Genomic DNA, 21471 nt, shown 5'->3' on the forward strand with positions numbered 1-21471 from the left:
TTGGTGAGTAATTGCTATCTGAAAAATTTGAACTAGCAATAATAGTTCCTCATTTAAAAAAGAGGATCTGAAGTTTGTGTTTTGCTTTGATGAAATATCTTAGTTGGGTTCATGAGATATGGTCAATAAAGAGAATGAATAAAAATTGTCTCACGTTTTGCTCCTTGTATTTGTGTCCCAATTTGTTTTTGCTTTTAACTGAAACGCAGAACAATTGAAGTGAGAACGTAAGTCTGGAAGACTATCATAAAAACAATCTGTTGACCAATCTTTTGACAGAAGTATTTAATGCACTAGTTTGTTGCACCCCTAGTATAAACATCTAAATCTTTTAGCTTTGTTTTGTCCTCCATTCATGTTGCTCAACTGAACAATTCTTTATTTTTTTTCTTTCCACGCCTAATTTGTGAAATCCTTTATATAGATAATTGCATCAGGAAGATATTGGCTTTTGTATTTCAATTTTGGTAGCTATTTAAAATTGCATGTAGTAGATTATAATAATTCAGTTAGAAAAAATAGTTTTAATGAGTATGAATACATGAGAATGTTGATTCATGTATAAATTATTATTCAAGGTGATTTGGTTTTGTAAGCAGTTATAACATATATGTTTGATTTCGACAGCAAATAAAAGTTGTAATTATAGAACCCATTTCAAAATAACAAGAATGCTGGATATGTGACTGAACCATTACTGATGGCTTTCATTTACAGGGGTAAACAGGTCAAAACTTCAGGATATGATTGCAGATCTCAGAGATGATGAGCTGCCACACATGCCATCTGGAACCATGATTCAGTCTAGGCCAACCTCTTCCAGACTGGCTGATCATGACAGCTCAAGAACAGAAGAAGGTATAATTAAAATTGTTACTATATCTCAAAAACGAATGCTGGAAATGCTCTGTTCGCTTGCAGCAATTATGGAGAGAAACACAAAATTCATGTTTCAGGTGAATGATCTTTCATCAGGATTGGAAAAAGTTAGCCTTGTAACATGGTTTAAGTAAGTGCAGAGGCAGGGAAAAGGGGGAGTGGAGTAAGCAAAAAGGAAGGTCTGTGAAAGAATGGAAGGCAGGAGATATTAAATGAAGAGAAACAAAAATCTGCCTGACAGACATACCAATGAAAATAGATTCACAGCCATTGCTGTCTGGAACTGTAGGGGTTACTGGTTATAATCAGAAATTGTTGAACTCCAAATGTTGAGTACAGAAGGTTATAAAGTGGCTAAATAGAAAGAGATGCCATTCTTCAAGCTTATGTTGAGCTTCTTCAGAACAGTGGAGGAGACAAAGGAAATGAGACTCCAGAGTAGGAGTGAGACAATTATAATGACAAGTGCCTAATGATTTGGGATCATGCTTGCAGATTAAATGAGGTGTTGTGCAAACTGATCACCCAGTCTGAGTTTGACCTCCCTAATCTAGGAAAGACTGCTTTGTGAGCATTGAATACAGTATGCTAAATTGAAAAAAGTACAAGCAATTCTCTGCTTCATTTGAAAGGAGCCTTTTCATGAAAGTCCCTCTTGGATATTCTCTCTCTCACCTCTTTCTTTTCAGTACATTAATGACTATATTAGTCTCCTGCTGTCAACCTTAACTGAAAAAAATTATAATCGTTGCTTTCAATTTCCACCTTTCCCCTTGCCTTTTTATCATCCATTTTCAACTCTTTCCATCTCTGGAGAGAGGTTATGGACTAAAAAGAAATCCGGAATTAGAAGTCTAATAACCACAAAACCATTGTTGATTGTCATTAAAACCCACCTGTTCACTAATGTCCTTTGTGGAAGTAAATCTGTTGCCTTTGCCTAGTCTGGTCTACGTGTGACTCCAGATCTATAGCAATGTGGTTGACTCTTAAATGCCCTTTCAAGAACAATTAGGAGCAATAAATGTTGGCACAACCAGTGAAGCCCACATCCAATGAAAGAATTTCAAGAACTAATATCGTAGAATAGATCATAGAATCCTTACAGTGCAGATCCATGATAAGCATTCAGGGAGTTCAACAGTTTATGATCATAGCCACCAGCTCTGTTTTTTTTCAGGCAGAAGCTGTTGGTTTTGAATTTACTATTCCAATTTGCACTTCTTCCAGATGCATTTTTTGTTTCTTTACTTGGCCTACGATCATCTGTTTTGCCATTTAATGTCTCCTACCTCGCATTTTATCAATTTTTTTCCCTTTTTCCTCCCCCTTTTCCCTACTTAGGTATTTGCTTAGAAGTTTAATTTATCTCCAGTTCTGATGAAAGATCATCCACCTGAAACATCAACTTTATCTCTCTCTCTCTACAGCTGTTGCTTAACCTACTGGATATTTGCAACATTTTGTTTTTATTTCAGATTTCTAGCATCTGTGATATTTTGCTTTTATATCTATAGGTCACGTTGGTATCTTCTCATCCTAATATAAATCTTAGCAGCTATATCTACTTGTGTGAGAATATACAAAATGGAAAACTATCACCACTTTGTTTAAATGACCAACAAATGGATCTACAGTTATTATTAAATGAATGTTGCCAAATATTGATGTTTCTAACTAAATAATCAAAATTATAGTAAATACTTGTATTCCTAAAAAATTTGTCACGTAGTGATAGAGTTTTCTCATTTCATCTTGTGGAGCAGAATCCGTGTTTCTCTCTACGATGCAGGTCAGATCCTGGGAGATGTTTCTGTGAAGATGTTGCAAAGGAATTTAAGTTGTTTGAATTGCTATGAACTGCTTATTAATTTTAATGTTTCCATGAATGTTTAGTCTGTTAACTTTTTTTATAACATGCATTTTGCACCTTTATGCATTGCTCATTATATTATTTCCGACAAAGGGAGATGATGGCATAGTGATGATGTCACTGGACTGGTAATCCAGTATCACAGGCTAATGTTCCAGGGGCATGGGTTCATATCCCGCCAGGGCAGCTGATGGAATATAAATTCAATTATAAAATCTGGAACTAAAAGCTAATTTCAGTAATAGTAATCATGTAACTGTCATTGTTGTAAAAACCCATCTGGTTCACTAATGTTCTTTCACGAATTTTCTAAAAGTAAGGAAGATTCTGTGACACTACCGCTGTGGTAAATGTGATAGAGGCCTTATGGACTATCAGTAGCAGAAAAAATGTACTTATTTACGTATTTCATACTCTTTGGACATGCAGAAGCAATTCATTGGCAGTAAGTTATTTATTGCTCACGGTGGCATAGTAGTCAGCACTGTTGCCTCACAGCACCAGGGACCCAGGTTTAATTCTGGCTTTGAGTGACATTCTGTGCAGAGTTTACATGTTGTCCTTGTGTCTGCATTGATTTTCTTCCATAGTCGAAAGATGGATTGGCTGTGCTAAATTGCCCCTTGGTATCCAAAGATATGTAGTTAGATGCATTGCGTGGGGTTACAGGGATGGGGGAGAGAGGTGGGCCTGAAAAGCTGCTCTTTCAAAGAGTCGGTGCAGACTCGATGGATCGAATGGCCTCCTTCTGCACTATAGAGATTCTAAATTCTAAGTGAACCCATGACCAACAAAATCGGACCTAAGCTCTGCAGTCATGCCACAACCAGTCGTGAATGAATTAGACAACTCACTGGAGAAGGGTTCCACATGTATCCCCATCCTCAATGATGGAAGGGCCTAGCAAATCAGTGCAAAAGATAAAACTGAAGCATTCGCAACAATCTTTTGCAAGAATGCTTAGCAGAGTGGTGTTCTATCTCGGCCTCCTCCTGAGGTCCCCAAAGTCACGATTAACAGTCTTTCGCCAATTCGATTCACTGCACGTGATATCAAGAAATCATAGAATCCTACAGTGCAGAAATGATTGAAGGCACAGGATACTGCAACAGTTACGAACTCACAATATTCCAACATTAGTATTGAAGACTTGTGCTCCAGTGCAGCTACAATACTGGCATCTACCCGGCAATGTGGAAAATTGTCCTGGTATGTCCTATACATAACAAGCAGGACAAATTCAACCCAGCCAATTACCATCTCATCAATATACTCTTGATCATCCATAAAATGATGGAACAGGTCATCAACAATTCTATCGAGCAGTACTTCTTGGCAATAACTTGCTCACGGGCGCTCAGTTTGATTTCCACCAGGGTCATTCAGCTACTGACCTCCTTACAGCCTGATTCAAACGTAGACGAATAAGCTGAGCTCGAGTGGTGAGGTGAGAGTGAGTGCCCTTGACAGCAAAGCAACATTTGACTGTGTGACATCAAGGAACCTGAACAAAAGTAGAGTTACAAAGGAAGATGATTGTGGTGGTTAGATATCAATCATCTTTGTCCTAAGACACCATATCAATAGTTCCTCAGGGTAGTGTCCTAGGTCTAACCACCTTCAGCTGCTTAATCAATGATCTTCCTTCTTTGATAAGGCCAAAAGTGGGGATGTTTGCTGCTAATTGCACAATGACTCAGATACTGAAATTGCCTGTGTCAAATGCAACAAGAGCTGCAGGCAGGTAGTGCATGGGCCTCTTATGGCTATTCCCCTTTCAAACAGTATACCGTTTTGCTTGCTGTTGAGGGGGATAGCCTCTCAGGGGAAGATACCAGCAGCAGCCAGACCTGTGGCACCACACCTTCTGCAGAGCAGGGTCGGCCAAAGAGCGAGCGAGCAGTAGTAATGGGGGACTTGCTAGTTGAAGGCACAGACAGGCATTTCTATGGCCGCGATCAAGACTATAGGATGGTGTATTGCCTCCCTGGTGCCAGAGTCAAGGACATCTCTGAGCAGTTGCAGGACATTCTTAAGGGAGAAGGTGAACAGCCAGAGGTCATTATACATATTGGTACCAACGACATAGATAGGAAATGGGATGAGGTCCTGAAGAGTGAATATAGAGTTAGGCAGAAGGTTAAAGTGTAGGACCTCGAAGGTAATCATTTCTGGACTACTGCCAGTGCAACGTGCTAGTGAGAGTAGGAATAGGAAGATTAGGCAGATGAATAGGTGGCTTAAGAGCTGTGCAGGAGGTAGGGATTTAGATTTGTGGATTATGGACTCTCTTCTGGGGAAGGGGTGACCTGTTCAAGAGAGACCAGTTACACCTGAACTGGAGGGGACTAATATCCTGGCTGGGAGATTTGCCAGAGCTACTCAGGAGGGTTTAAACTAGTTTGGCTGGGGGGTGAGACCCAGAGCAATAGGGAGACAAAAGGGAAGGTTGAGGACAGCACAGAAGTTAAAGAGAGCACAGTAAATAGTAAAGGCAGTGTCAGTAACCCTGATGTTAGATAGATCAGGCAAAAGCAAGACAGAGAGCAGGGGAGGTCCAGATTAAACTGCATTTATTTCAATGCAAAGACGAGGCAGATGAACTCAGGGCATGGATGGGTGCATGGGATTGGGAGATTATAGCTATTTCTGAGGAATGTGGAGGAACAGAGATCTTGAGATTCATATCCAGAGATCTCTGAAGGTTGCCACTCAAGTGGATAGAGCCATGAAGAAGGCTTATAGTATGTTAGTGTTTATTAACAGGGGGTTTGAGCTTAAGAGCCGTGGGGTTATGCTGCAACTATACATGACCTTGGTGAGACCACATTTGGAATATTGTGTGTAGTTCTGGTCACCTCACTGTAAGAAGGATGTGGAAGCAGTGGAGAGAGTGCACTCCTGGTTTGGAGGGTAGGCCTTATGAGGAAAGGTTGAGAGAGCTGGGACTTTTCTCTTTAGAGCAGAGGCGATTTAATAGAGATTTATAAGATGATGAGGGGGATAGGTAGAGTGGACGTTCGGAGACTATTTCCTTGGATGGAAGTAGCTGTTACTAGGGGACATAACTATAAGGTTCATGGTGGGAGATATAGGAGGGATCATTTCTAAGATAGATTCTTTATTCAAGAGTGGTTGGGGTGTGGAATGCACTGCCTGCTGTGATAGTGGAGTCGGACACTTTAGGAACTTTCAAGCGGTTATTGGATAGGCACATGGAATACACCAGAATGTTAGGGAATGGGATAGCTTGATGTTGCGTTCGGACATAACTTGGCACAACATTGAGGGCCGAAGGGCCTGTACTGTTCTATGTTCTATTACTGAAACATGGCTAAGGGAGGGATAGGACTGGCATCTCAATATTCCAGGGTACAGCTGCTATAGGAAAGATAGAACAGGAGGGGGAGTTTCACTTTTGATTAAGGGAAACATCATGGCAGTACTGATAAAGGATATATCCAAGGGTTTGGCCACTGAGTCTATATGGGCAGAATTGAGAAATAAGAAGGGAGAAATCACTTTGATAGCCGGCGGGAAATTGAGGAGCAAATATGTAATATGATAATTCCAAGAAAAATAGGGTAGTAATAGTAGGGGATTTTAACTTTCCCAACATTGACTGGGACAGCCATAGTATTTAGAGGCTTAGATGGAGAGAAATTTCTTGTGCGTATTCAGGAAGAATTTCTCATTCAGTATGTGGATGACCCGACTAGAGAGGGGGCAAGATTTGACCTCCTGTTGGGAAATGAGGAAAAACAGGTGACAGAAATGTTAGTGAGGGATCACTTTGGGACCAGTGACCATAATTCCATTAGTTTTAAGGTAGCTATGGAGAGTGATAGATCTGGCCCAAAAGTTAAAATTCTAAATTGGAGCAAGGCCAATTTTGATGGTATCAGACAGGAACTTTCAAAAGTTAACTGGGGGAGTCTGTTGACAGGCAAAGGGATGTCTAGCAAGTGGGAGGCTTTCAAAAATGTGTTTACCAGTGTTCGGGGTAAGCACATTCCTCTTAGAGTGAATGGCAAGATGGTAGAAGCAGGGAACCCTGGATCACTCGGGATATTGAGACCCTGAAGAAGGAGGAGGCACATGACATGCATAGGCAGCTGGGATCAAGTGACTCCCTTGAAGAGTATAGAGGTGTTAAGAGAGAAATCAGGAGAGCATAAAGGGAACACGAGATTGCTTTGGCAGATAAGGCAAAGGAGAATCCAAAAAGGGCAAAAGAGTAACTAGGGAGAGAGTATGGCCTCTTAGATGATCGTGTTGATCCCAATGTGCAATCCACAAGAGATGGGTGAGATCCTAAATGAATATTTCTCATCAGTATTTACTGTTGAGGAAGACATGGATGTTAGGGAAGTTGGGGAAATAAATAGTGATGCTCTTGAGGAGTGCACATATAACAGAGAAGGTGGTGCTGGAAGTCTTAAAGCGCATGAAGGTAGATAAATCTCCAGGACCTGATGAAGTATATCCCAGGATGTTGTGGGAGGCTAAGTCCTCCAGCAGAGATATTTGAATCATCGACAGCCACAGGTGAAGTGCCTGAAGATTGGAGGGTGGCAAATGTTGTGCCTTTGTTTAAGAAGGGCTGCAGGGAAAGGCCTGAGAACTACAGGCCACTGAGCCTCACATCTGTAGTGGGTAAGTTGTTCGAAGGTATTCTGAAAGACAGGATCTACAGGCATTTAGAAAGGCAAGGACTGATTAAGGACAGTCCACATGGCTTTGAGAGTGGAAAATCATGTCTCTCAAATTTGGGTTTTTTGAAGGGATGATCAAGAAAGTAGAAGGTAGGGCTGTGCAGTTGATATTGCCCACATGGACTTTAGCAAGGCCTTTGACAAGGTAGGTTGTTGCATAAGGTTAAACCTCATGGAATCCAGGGTGAGGTAGCCAAATGGATACAACATTGGCTTGATGGCAGAAGCCAGAGGGTTGTTTTTTAAACTGGAGGCCTGTGACCAGCGGTGTGCCTCAGGGATCGATGGCTGGGTTATTTATATTAATGATTTGGATGAGAATTTAGCAGGCATGGTTATTAAGTTTGCAGATGACACCAAGATTGGTGGCAGAATGGACAGTGAAGTAGGTTATCTCGAATTGCAACGGACCTTGATCAATTGGGCCAATGGGTTGACAAATTGCAGATGGAGTTTAATTTAGATAAATGCATGGTGATGCATTTTGGTAGATCGAACCAGGGCAGGACATATTCAGTTAATGGTATATTGTTGGTGAGAGTTTTGGAGCGGATATCTAGGAGTACAGGTTCATAGCCCCTTAAAAGTGGAGTCAAAGACAGACAGTGGCAAAGAAGGCATTCGGCATGTTTGGTTTCATTAGTCAGAACATTGAATACAGGAGTTGGGATGTCTTGTTGAAGTTGTACAAGACATTAGTACGGTCACACTTGGAATATTGTTACAGTTCTGGTCACTCTATTATAGAAAGGATATTATTAAATTATAACGAGTGCAAAAAAAGGGTTTATTGGAATGCTACCGCTTCTTGATGGTTTGAGTTATAAGGAGAGGCTGGATAGGTTGGGACTTTTTTCTCTGGAGTGTAGGAGGCTTAAGGGATGATCTTATAGAGGTCTATAAAATAATGAGATTTATGGATCAGTTAGATAGTCAATACCTTTTCCCAAAGGCAGGGGAGTCTAAAACTAGAGGGCGCAGGTTTAAGATGAGAGGGGAGAGATACAGAAGGATCTGGGGGCACTTTTTTCACCACAGGGTTGTGAGCCTCTGATACAAGCTGCCAGAGGTAGTAGTGGAGTGGGTGCAATTTTGTCTTTTAAAAAGCATTTAGACAGTTATATGGGTAAGATGGCTATCGAGGGATATGGGCCAACTGCGGGCAATTGGGACTACCTTAGTGGTTTAAAAAAGGTGTGGCATGGACAAATTGGGCCAAAAGGCTTGTTTCCATGCTGTAAACCCCTATGACTCTATGACCTGGACGATATCTAGACTTGGGCTGACAAGTGGCAAGTAACATTTGTGCCACACAAGTGCCAAGCAATGACTATCTTCACGAGAAAATTGAAATATTGCTCATTATCACTCAATGGCATTACCTTTGCTAAATCCCCCGCAATCAAAATGCTGGGGATTTACAATTGGCAAAAAATTGACCTGAAGTAGTCATAAATAACATGGCTACAAGGTCAAGTCAGAGGCTTGGAAACCTGTGGTAAATAACTCACCTCCTGACTGTCCAAAGCCTGAACATAATCTACAAATTACAAGTTAGAAGTGCAATGGAATACTCTCCACTTGACTGGATGACTGCGGTTCCAGCAACATGAGAGAGTTCAATATTATCCAGCCCACTTGGAACTTCTTCCCTAATAGCACGATGATATACTTACACCACAGGGACTGCAGTGGTTCAAGTAGGCAGCTCACTGTCACTTTAAGGGCAATTCGGGATGGCCAAGCCTGTGATGCTCACATTCTGTAAATGAATTTAAAAGAAACTTAGCCTGAATGTTAGAGTATAGGACAGGTATTTGTAACTGTTTAATCATCCAGAACTTGCTTAGTAAAGTTTATTTTTGTTCATCCAAAACTTGTGGAATCTTGTGAATTTTTTCACTTGGCAATTGTCTCAAACTGTGTTTACTGTAAACAAAACTCTAATGGTCCCTAACTGGATCTCACCAACAAACTGGGGTCTAAACAAGAATCATACCATCTATTTGGCAGCACCTGCAACAAAGCCAGTGCCAAACGTCATACTTTGCATTTGTTTGGACCAATCTGGGGAGGTGAAAAGAGAGATCCTAATGTTTTGCCAGTCCGTAATTTTTTTGCCCTGGAGAGTTTATTCCAGTTTTGCTGCAGGGTGTTAACACAACTCAGGACAGCTGTTTCAAGTGACAAGCCTAGGTTGAATGGTGTTGAGAATGAGCACTCTAGGTTGGGACCATCATGTCCCACTTGTCAGCCACTGCCCACCATCCACTTCAATGGTGTTTGGAGCTTAAAGTCTCTGTCTGACAAGTGGACTGAATCCATTGCAGTAGACAAACAAGCAAGAAGAGCAAAGAGAAAGAAAGTAGATGCTAACTCTGGTAATCTAGCTCATCAGAACCATGTGCATGGGATTGACAGACAATTTTCAGCTGGTGGATAACATGCCTAAGACAGCTGTGGTCCGCATGGAACTTGAGTTGAACAATGATTTGTCTCCCCAAGAACAATGGATCACAAAGAAAATCATGACACGCTCATCTGAGGCTGAGTTCTGAGGAAAGACATTAATGAAGTGTAGGCTTTTAAGCAGCTTTAACTGTTTGCTATAAGCAACTTGCTACTTGCAATGATAGAAACGACCCGCCTGTCACCCCCAGATGGTTCAGAATGTGTTCTCTCTCTCCAACCATCAAACAGAAATATCTCTGCTCCAACATACTCCACTGCAGAAATGTAGAACTTGCACTGGTATCAGTCAAATCCCGAATTAGTCAGGTTTTTAACTATTGGGAGAGTAAGACAGGAGTGGGAAGAGCCATGTGACATGGCTCTCCTGCCTCAAATGGGCAGACAAGCCACAATATCTAACTTAGTTGCCCTGATTAAGTGCTGCAGAAAGTAAGGTGCAAGCTTTAACACTTGAATACAAAGGAGAAGGCCAGCATTTATTGTCCATCCCAATTTGCTCTTGATACGTGGTGATGAACTGCCTGCATGAATCACTGCAGTCCCTGTGGTATAGAACACCCAGAGTGCTGTTAGGGAAGGAGTTCCAGGATTATGACTTAGCAAAAATGAAAGAATGGTGATATACTTCCAAGTTCTTGCAATGTTGCCGACTCTCTGACTCTGAGGCAGTTGACCCAAGAGTTTTGGGGGTACCCACCACAGGTGCTTCCATGCCAGAAAGGAATTGATTTCAGGTTAATAATCAGATTGAGTGCTTGGGAGTATTGAACTCCTTTTTGAAGGAACAAAGCTTTTTGTGGAAAATTGAAGATGAAGGAGCCATTGCTTGCTGTTGGAAATTAATTCAAGCATGCATAGAAGTAACTTCAGAAGGGGAATTGGTTTAAAAGGTCGTTAGAAGATTCACGCCGGTAAGACAGGTAAAAAGTGTCTGTTGAATCACCAGGAGACGTTTGGGACTTCAAATACAAGGCTACTTACTTCTTAAGAACGTATCATGTTATTGGTCTCTAAGGTTTGAAACACTTGGGAAAGATAAATGAGATAAAGACATCATGGTGCCTAGACGTAGCAACACTGGCAAGTTTCTGCTCTCCAGATTTAGACCCCTAATGCTAAAATGCTGCCCTACTACCATGTTCGATAGTTCACGTCTGTTACCCTGACGGCAGTTTACTTCCCACCCCACGTGGATATGAAGATCGTGCTGGACGAAGTATACAGCACTACAAATAGCCTTGGATGAAACATCTCAAAGCCTTTTCATCATGGTCGGGGATTTCAAGTAGGCCAAGTTCAAGAATGTACTACCAACTTACCACCAACACATCTCCTGTTCCACCAGAGGCCCAAACATCCTAGGCCACTGCTACACAAATATCAAACGTGCCTACCACTCTCTTGTCCACCCATACTTTGGTAAATCAGACCAAAAGGCTGTGCTCCTACTCCTGGCTTATAAGTAGAAACTGAAGTAGGAAAATCCGTCAAAGAATGTCGTGCACTGTTGGGTCTGAGAAATTGGATGATCTCCTACTGCGTAGAGCGGTGGACTGGTCAGCATTTAAAAAGTCTGCAACCAGCCTGAACGAGTACTCCACTACAGTAACTGACTTCATTAGTAAGTGTGTAGAAGACTGTGTGCCAAAGAAGCAAATCTGTATGTTTCCCAACTGGAAACCATGGATGAATAGGGATATCCACTGCTTGCTGAAGTATAGGTCTGAGGCGTTCAAGTCAGGCAACCCTGAGCCAGATACAACCTATGGAGATCCATCAAAGATGCCAAAAGACAGTACTGGACCAAGTTAGAGTCCCTAGCTAGCCACATGGATCCCCGCCGACTGTGCAAGGTCGGCAAAACGTAACAGGCTATAAGATGAAGGTATGTAAAATTGCTGGCTCCAACGCACCCCTTTCTCAATGCATTCTACACCCGTTTTGAGCAAGAGGTCAGCGAGAGCACACTCTGCACCCTAGAAGCCTCGGATGAGCCTCTACCTGATGTCACTGTTGCAGATGTCAATGCAGTTTTCTTGATGGTCAACCCACAGAAAGCGACTGGCCCGGATCAGGTACCCAGACGAGCACCCAGATCCTGCACAGATCAGCTGGCAGGGGTATCCGCAGACATCTTCAACCTCTCTTTACAACAATCTGAGGTCCCGATCTGCTTCAAGAAGTTGACCATCATCCCAATACCAAAGAAAAGCCAAGCAGCGTGCCTTAATGATTATTGTCCAGTGGCTCTGACGTCTATCATTAGGAAGTGCTTCAACAGGTTATTCATGGCACAAGTCAATTCCAGCCTTCCGAACTGTCTGGATCCACTACAGTTTGCCTACAACGGATCCACAGAAGACACCATCCCCCTGGCCTTGCACTCAACCCTGGAACACCTAGATAACAAAGACTCCGTTTTTTTTTGTCGGAATAATAGTGCTGAAGGCTGAGCTATAGTCAACCATTATTCCTACAAAACTTATCTCCCATGTTAATGGCCTGGGCCTCGGCTCCTCCCTCTGGGACTGGATCCTGAACTTCCTAACCCACAGACTACAATCAAAAAGGACAGGCAACAAACCTCCTCCATGATCATCCTCAACATCAGTGCCCCACAAGGCTGTGTTCTCAGCCCCCTAGTGTACTGCTTATATTCATATGACTGTGTGGCCAAATTCCCCTCCAACTCGCTTTTCAAGGTTGCTGACGACACCACCATAGTGGGATCTCAAACAATGATGAAACAGAGTACTGGATTGAGAGAATCTGGTGGACTGGTACGGCAACAATAATCTCTCCTTCAATGTCAACAAAACGAAGGAGATTGTCATCGACTTCAGGAAGCATAATGCAGAATATACCCGTCTACATCAATGGGGACGAAGTAGAAATGGTCAAGAGCTCCATGGTTTTAGGTGTCCAGATTCCCAGCAACCTCTCCTGGTCCCCCCCATACTGACACTATAGTTAAGAGAGTACACCAACGTCTCTGCTTTCTCAGAAGACTAAGGAAATTTGGCACGTCAGCTCCAACGCTCACCAACTTTTACAGATGCACCATAGGAAGCATTCTTTCTGGTTAAATCACCTGCTCTGCCCAAGACTACAAGAAACTACAAATGGTTGTGAACGTAGCCCAAACATCACACAAACCAGCCTCTCGTCCATTGACTGTGTCTGCACTTCCCGATGTCTCAGCAAAGTAGCCAGCATAATTAAGGACCCCACGCACCCCAAACATTCTGTCTCCCATCTTCTTCCATCAGGAGAAGTCTGAGGTCATGTACCAACCAACTCAAGAACAGCTTCTTCCTTGCTGCTGTCAGCCTTTTGAACAGACTTACCTTGCATTAAGTTGATCTTTCTCTACACCCTAGCTATGACTGTAACACTACGTTCTGCACTCTCTCTTATTTCTTTCTCTATGAACAATTATGCTTTGTTTGTATAGAACGCAAGAAACAGTGCTTTTCACTATGTTAATACATGTGATAATAAATCAAATGAAATGTGACAATAATAAATCAACTCAAAATCAGATGAGAACAGATAGTGACTACTTCAGCTTCTTGTAACACTTGCTTTCAGAACAAACCCTGCCACAGGTGTCCTGGAGACATCGAAGATCATGGTCACCCTATTATAGGAAGGATATTATTAAACTAGAAAGAGTGCAGAGAAGACTTACTAGGATGCTACCAGGACTTGATGGATTGAGTTATAAGGAGAGGCTGAATAGACTGGGACTTTTTTCTCTGGAGCGTAAGAAACTGAGGGGTGACCTTATAGAGGTTTATAGAATAATGAGGGGCATATACAAGATAGACAGTCAATATCTTCTTCCAAAGGGTAGGGGAGTCTAAAACTAGAGGGCGTAGGTTTATGGTGAGAGAGGAGAAATAAGAAAGTGCCCAGAGGGGCAATTTTTTCATACAGAGGGTGGAGAGTGTCTGGAACAAGCTGCCAGAGATAGTAATAGAGGTGGATATAATTTTATCTTTTAAAAACCATTTGGATAGTTACATGGGTATGATGAGTATAAAGGGACATGGGCCAAACGCAGGCAATTGGGATTAGTTCAGGGGTTTCAAAAAAAAAAGCAGCATGGACAAGTTGGGCTGAAAGGCCTATTTCCATGCTGTAAACCTCTATGACTCTATGGCATTGGTATGAACTGTACCATCATCAGACACGCCTTTCTCAAGAGCATTCTCAACATGCGCAACCACAGTACCACAGCATTGACTGTGACAAAAATCACTCCCTGGTGTGCAACAAGGTTCGAATGCAACCTTTGAAATTTTGAAAGATCACTTGAGCCACAACCTGTTGAGTATCCATATCTCCAATACAAGAATATCTACAAGTTCGATATTGGCAGTCTTTAACACTGATAACTGGAAACCAGGCATTAACTGCTGTGACCTCTGCAGCTGACCGAAGGTGCATTTGAAGAGGCAAGCAAAAACAAAAAGCTTAACTGGCTGAGAAGGAGGGCCCAGAAAAAAAGAGGCCCGTAAATCCTACCCCCTTTCAGCCCGCTGGCTTTCCCTGAAGCAAATGCAGCATAGACTGCCACGTTAGACTGGAGCTCCTGAGCCACACTTAGCAATGTTCACCATAGTTAACCATTACGGCACAAACCATTATCTCAGCAAGACGTGGCTGCCAAGAAGGAATTTTGTTAATATTTTGCTAGAATCCGTTGCAAGAAATGTATTTTTTCCGTTGAGCTGGATAGTTGGACATCAGAAACTGGCAGTTTCTTGTATTGCGAAATAAACTTGTTTCTTGTGGATAAATGAAATGTTAGTGTTAAGATGTTTCCGTAAATTTCCAAAGTAGGTAGTGTTCATGTCAAACAGTTTTGTAATATGATAAAATTAAGCACACTCACTAACTTGCGAAATAATGACTTATATTTCTATTGCCTTTTCACTTGCCAGAATGCTCCAAATCAGTTGTTATTCTATGAATTTCCTATTGCTCAGTAAGCAAATGATAAAACAGACTGTTACAAAATTAAATCAGAACTCTGATATTAAAGTAATGAGCTTGCAAGATTTGACGTAATACTTGTGTCACATTACATTTGGGAGTCTTTGAAGAGACAGATATTTTAGATTGCTAGGTCATTCATAGTGTTTAAAGCAAGCATAGTTGTAATGTTATTTTTGTATGCATTTGCTTGGCTGGATAAGCAGCTTTATTCACGTATATGATTTTGAAGGGCATTTTGCCCTTGAACTTGGGTCAACTGACACCATGGACAAACGCAGTTAACTTTTGAATGACACTAAATCTCCTTTATTGCACTCTACCAAGTTATCATTAAAATATCAAACTCTACTATAAAATCTGAGTACACCAGGCATCAACTTCATTATACACCAAGTATTCAACCTTTGTCTTTACTTAGTTATACACAAGTTAACTAACCTCTGACTTACTTTGTTATATACAAAGTAAAACATCTGACTGACTTGGTTGTATACAAATTAACTAATCTCCGACCTACTTTATTACACGTGAAGTATTCAAAAGGTATCAAAACTTCATGTTAGGGAGAACAAAGCTATTTGGCTTTAGTGTACTTCACTTTCCCTTTCACAAGAAAACTAGATAAAGCTTCCTGGAGTTTCAACCAAGGCCGTTAATACAAACTATACAGTAAGGGCTTGTTCCGGTGCTCCAACTAGCGGCTCGCCAGGAAAAAAGTTCTGATTCGAGAATTCCTCAGTCTAGATCAAAGATTACACTTGCATAGAAGTTATATCTATATCCACTCTCAACTATCGACTATGTTTACATCATTTTTTTCATCAGATTCCCTCCATTTCGATGGACTTTCTCTGGAGGTCTCTGAATCCTTCTTTGGATTTCTTGCTGCTGCTTTTGCAGTGGTCGATCCTGGATTACAGCTGCTGATGTCTCTGAATCTCTTCTTATACAGATATTGCTGGTACTGATCATGTTTCCAGGACAAGCACTAATCGATCATCTTTTTGGCCATGAATGCTGAAGAGTCATACCTCTGTCGGAGGTAATCTGACAGTGTTGGGACCTTTGCTGTTTGTAATATATATAAATCATTTGAAAGAAAATGTAACTGGATTGATTAGTAAGTTTGCAGACAACACAAAGGTTAATGGATTTGTGGATAGCGATAAGGACCATCAGAGGACACAGCAGGATATAGATCAGTTGGAGACTTGGGCGGAGAGATGGCAGATGGAGTTTAATCCGGACAAACATGAGGTAATTCATTTTAGAAGGTCTAATACAAGTAGGAAATATACAGTAAATGGCAGAACCCTTAAGAGTATTGATAGGCAAAGGGATCTGGGTGTACAGATACACAGGTCACTGAAAGTAGCAATGCAGGTGGAGAAGGTAGTCAAGAAGGCATACGGCATGCTTGCCTTCCTTGGCCGGGGCATTGAGTTTAAAAATTGGCAAATCATGTTGCAGCTTTATAGAACCTTAGGCCACACTTGGAATATAGTGTTCCCTTCTGGTTGCCACACTACCAGAAGAATGTGGAGGCTTTGGAGAGGGTACAGAAAAGATTTACCAGGATGTTGCCTGGTATGGAGGGCATTTGCTATGAGGAGAGATTGGAGAAACTTGGTTTGTTCTCACTGGAGTGATGGAGGTTGAGGGGAGATCTGATAGAATTCTACAAGATTATGAGAGGTATGGACAGAGTGGATAGTCAGAAGCTTTCCTCAGGGTGGAAGAGTCAGTTAGTAGGGGCCATAGGTTTAATGTGCAAGGGGCAAGGTTCAGAGGAGATGTACGAGGCAGATTTTTTACACAGAGTAATGGGTGCCTGGAACTCATTGCAGGGGTGGTATCGGAAGCGGATACAGCAGTGACTTTTAAGGGGCATCGACACAAGTACATGAATAGGATGGGAATAGAGGGATATGGTCCCCAGAAGGGTACGGGGTTTTTAAGTTGGGCAGCATGGTCGGTGCAGGCTTGGAGGGCCAAAGGGCCTGTTTCTGTGCTGTAATTTTCTTTGTTCTTTGTCTTCCTGGGAGAATTACAACAGCCACCGTCCAGTCAATTCCTGTGCTTGTTCCATGACCACACATCATTTCTTTGCTGCTCCCATTGTCCTTAGCCAGTACAGAGTTAGCTCTTTTAACCATCAAGCTTTGCTGGTGCCTTTATGAATACCCATCAAGCTACAGGTATAATTTATTTTTTCCTATGAATGCAAATGAAACGTTTTTCTTAAAAAACAGATATGCAGAAGATTCTGGAAAATTAGTGGAAATTGTCAAATTTCCTTTTTCGTTTTGAAATTTGTTTTTATTTCCTTTTCTCAAGTTTTCCCTTTTCATTTAAGGGTATGATTCAGTATACATTGAAACACCTTCAGGTTCTTGACTTTAGTGTGTGTTTGCAGATTGTTAAAGTATTAGGTATGCACATTTTCTCTGGGTCGGCATCGCTGGTCTCTCCCATAGGTAGACCCCCAACTTCCACATGATGCACATTTTTTCTTTGCTGCCCAATATCTAATAATACAAAAGTATGACTCAGGATGTGTAACAACAAAACTACTTTCTGTCTGCGTTGAATGTTGTGATCTTGCACCCCTTTTGTCTCATTTTCTACAAAAAAGGCAGGTAAACTCTAAAGTGATATGGATAATTGTAAATCAAGAAACTGGTTTATTTTACACAGTAAAGACCGAACAGAATACAGTTTCCTTGAAACGTAAGTAGAACCAACAAAGTGCAAACTCACCCCTTGACATTTTTTATTCTTTCGTGGGATGTTGGCACTTGTTGCTCATTCTGAATTGCTCTTGAGCACATGATGGCGAGCCACTTTCTTGAACCACCACAATATATCAGTTAACTTCACATTGTAAGGCACTATTTGCAAACCTGACTGGCTATAATCTTGGCAAAATCTCTGACTTGAATTATTTCCAGTCCAAAGTTATGCACGTGTTCCAACTTAACATAAAACCAAAAACTTGACTGACCCTTGACCAGCACACTGGATATTAGCTGATTAAGCTCGTAATTAAATTTGCTGGTGCCCTTCTAGGCATAGGCCCTCTGGTAGTCACCAACCATTAGACTCAAACAAACAATGGCATTCCAACATTGTGTGTGAATGCTGCTCAGTGTATTAATAAACTTGTTGGTTCACATGAAATGCCATTCAACAGCCAACTTGTCCAATTCCAGTTATTGACTGTTTTCCATGCGATTTGTGTGCTGAAATTTAATTAATATCTTCACATAACCTGAAATACACAAAAATAATGAAATGCAAATATTCAACTGCAAAGGCATCATACTTTATCCTCATCCTGCGTTTAGACAAACCTCTGTTGGAGGGACCTGGGTGTGCAAGTCCACAGATCCTCAAAGGTGGCAGCACAGGTGAGAGGGTGGTGAAGAAGGCATATGGCATGCTTGCCTTTATTGGACAGGGCATAGAGTATAAAAGTTGGTATATGATGTTGCAGCTATACAGAATGTTGGTTAGGCCACATTTGGAATAGTGGGTCCAGTTCTCTTCGCCACACTACCAGAAGGACGTGGAGGCTTTGGAGAGAGTACAGAAAAGGTTTACCAGAATGTTGCCTGGTATGGAGGGTCTTGGCTATGAGGAAAGATTGGGTAACTGGGGTTGTTCTCCCTGGAAAGAAGGATGAGGGGCGACCCAGTAGAGGTGTATGAAATTCTGAAGGGCATAGAGTGAACAGTGGGAAGCTTTTTCCCAGGTCGGAGGTGACGAACAGAAGGGGTCACGAGTTTAAGGTGAGAAGGGCAAGGTTCAACACAGATGTCAGGGAAACGTATTTTACACGGAGGGTGGTGGGGGCCTGGAACGTGCTGCCAAGCAAGGTGGTTGAGGCGGACACGATGGGATCGTTTAAGACTTATCTAGATAACCACATGAAAAGACTGGGAATAGAGGGATACAAACGAACGGTCTAGTCGGGCTCATGAGTGGCGCAGGCTTGGAGGGCCAAAGGTCTTGTTCCTGTGCTGTATTGTTCTTTGTTGTTTGAATCATAGAAAATAGGAGCAAGAGTAGGCTGTTCAGCCCTTTGAGCCCACTCCACCATTCGTTATGGCCATAACTGATACCATTGGTATCAATGGGTGCTATTCTGGTTGGCGGTTGGTGACTAGTGGAGTGCCGCAGGGATCGGTGCTGGGGCCTCAACTATTTACCATGTATATAAATGATCTGGAGGAGGGGGCTGAGTGTAGGGTGACGAAATTTGCTGATGACACGAAGATGAGTGGAAAAGCAAATTGCGTGGAGGGTGTGGAAAGTCTGCAGAGAGATCTGGATAGGCTGAGCGAGTGGATGAGGACCTGGCAGATGGAGTATAATGTTAGCAAGTGTGAGGTTATCCACTTTGGCAGAAATAATAGTAGGAGGGATTATTATATAAAAGGCGAAAAGCTGCAGCATGCTACGGTGCAGAAGGACCTGGGGGTCCTTGTGCACGAGTCGCAAAAACCCAGTCTGCAGGTGCAGCAGGTGATCAAGAAGGCGAATGGAATGTTGGCCTTTATAGCGAGGGGGATAGAATATAAAAGTAGGGAGGTCTTGCTGCAACTGTACAGGGTACTGGTGAGGCCGCAGCTGGAGTACTGTGTGCAGTTTTGGTCGCCGCACTTGCGCAAGGATATATTGGCCTTGGAGGGAGTGCAGAGAATGTTCACTAGGCTGATACCGGAGATGAGGGGATTGGACTATGAAGAGAGACTAAATAGACTGGGTCTGTACTCGTTGGAGTTTAGAAGGATGAGGGGGAATCTTATAGAGACGTATAAGATAATGAAGGGGCTAGATAGGGTAGAGGTAGAGAGATTCTTCCCGCTTAGAAAGGATAGCAGGACTAGAGGACACAGCCTCAAGATAAGGTGGGGGTGGGGGAGTTTAGATTGGAGTTGAGGAGGAACTTCTTCACTCAAAGCGTGGTGAATCTCTAGAATTCTCTGCCCGTTGAAGTGTTGGAGGCTACCTCGCTAAATATATTTAAGTCACGGGTAGATAGGTTTCTGATAGACAGGGGAATTAAGTGTTATGGGGAGAAAGCAGGAAAGTGGAACTGATCCACTTCAGATCAGCCATGATCTTATTGAATGGCGGGGCAGGCTCGAAGGGCTAGATGGCCTACTCCTGCTCCTATTTTTTATGTTCTTATAACTGATCATCCAACTCAATAGCCTGACCCCCTTTCTCTCCTACCACCATTTCCTTTGATCCCCTTTTGCCCCAAAATCCCTGTAGATGTCACTGTAGAGTAATCAAGAGAAGAGTGCCTGATTATATTTTCCTAGGCCAACTGTAGCACTTCAGTTGCTTGCATGTCTTGGGATCACTCTAAATCAGAACCAATCCTAAAATCATAGAATTTGTACAGAAAAAGGCCTTTCAGCCAGCTATGTCTGTGCTGACTCTCTGAAGCACATCAAGTATGAAGTGCCACTTACCTTTTCCCTGGAGCCTTGCAAATTCTTTCTTTTCAGAATCTAATTCTTTTTTGAATACCATGATTTGAATCTGCCTCCACCACACTCCGGCATAAATATTTCTGATCCTAACCATTCGCTGTTGCCTATATATCCTTTGCCAATTACCTGAAATTTGTGCTTGTCAGTTCTCAATCCTTCGTCTCTATCTACTCTTGACACCAATCTTTCAAATCTCCAGTCAATTTTCTCTTTTCCAAGGAGAATAGTCCCAGGTTCTCCAATCTGTCTGTAACTAAAGTGTCTCACCCTGCAACTAATGTCACGAATCTTTTCTGCACCTCCTCTAATGCTTTTGTATCTTTCCTAAATTATGGTGCCCAGAACTAAACACAGTTTTCCAATTGAGGTTGATCCAGTATTTTACAGATTTATCATAACTTGCTTTTGTACTCTGTCCCTAGTTATAACACAGTAAGAAGTCGCTCAACACCAGGTTAAAGTCCAACAAGTTTATTTGATAGTAAACCCACAGGCATTCGGAACACTGTTCCTTCATCATGTGAGTGGAACAGCGTTCCGAAAGCTTGTGGATTTACTATCAAATAAACTTGTTGGACTTTAACCTGGTGTTGTGAGACTTCTTATTGTGTTTACCCCGGTCCAACGCTGGCATCTCCACATCCTGTTATAACACCCAGGATACCATAGACTTTATCAATTGCTCTTTTGATCTGTCCTTCTGCCTTCAATCATTTGTGCACAAATATCACAAGGTCTCTTGCATGCCCTTGAGAATTATACCATTTGTGATATTGTTTCTCCATGTTCTTCCTTCGCATGACTCTGCATTAAATTTCATCTGCTACTTGTCCACCCATGCTGCCAAAGATATAATCTCTTATAATATTTGCAGTATTGTTAGACTAATACATAATATTTATGCAGCATAGTGAGGCACGCAGAACAGGACCTTTGTTGAGAAATATCTTCTGGTGCTGGCTGCATCTTGGAAGAGATTGGAAGAGAACAAATCATGTGATGTTGCATCACCTTTGATGAT

General features: G+C 42.0%; 1 protein-coding gene across 4 annotated transcripts in view; it reads left to right on the plus strand.

The window, feature by feature from the left end:
• The window catches only part of strn3 (striatin, calmodulin binding protein 3), a 270890-nt gene that overhangs the window by 154811 nt on the left and 94608 nt on the right, over positions 1 to 21471 (plus strand). For 2 of the 4 annotated variants that reach the window (XM_080202888.1, XM_080202890.1), the window contains one exon: positions 718 to 858. The exons of the other annotated variants lie outside the window; for them this stretch is intronic. In XM_080202888.1, coding sequence (XP_080059014.1) covers positions 718 to 858 — 141 coding nt within the window. The remainder of the gene's footprint in view (positions 1 to 717; positions 859 to 21471) is intronic. 4 annotated transcript variants of the gene reach the window in all.

The sequence above is a fragment of the Carcharhinus amblyrhynchos genome, chromosome 14 (genome assembly GCF_965287045.1).
Source record: "Carcharhinus amblyrhynchos chromosome 14, sCarAmb.v2.hapA, whole genome shotgun sequence".
NCBI classification, from domain to species: Eukaryota; Metazoa; Chordata; class Chondrichthyes; order Carcharhiniformes; family Carcharhinidae; genus Carcharhinus; species Carcharhinus amblyrhynchos.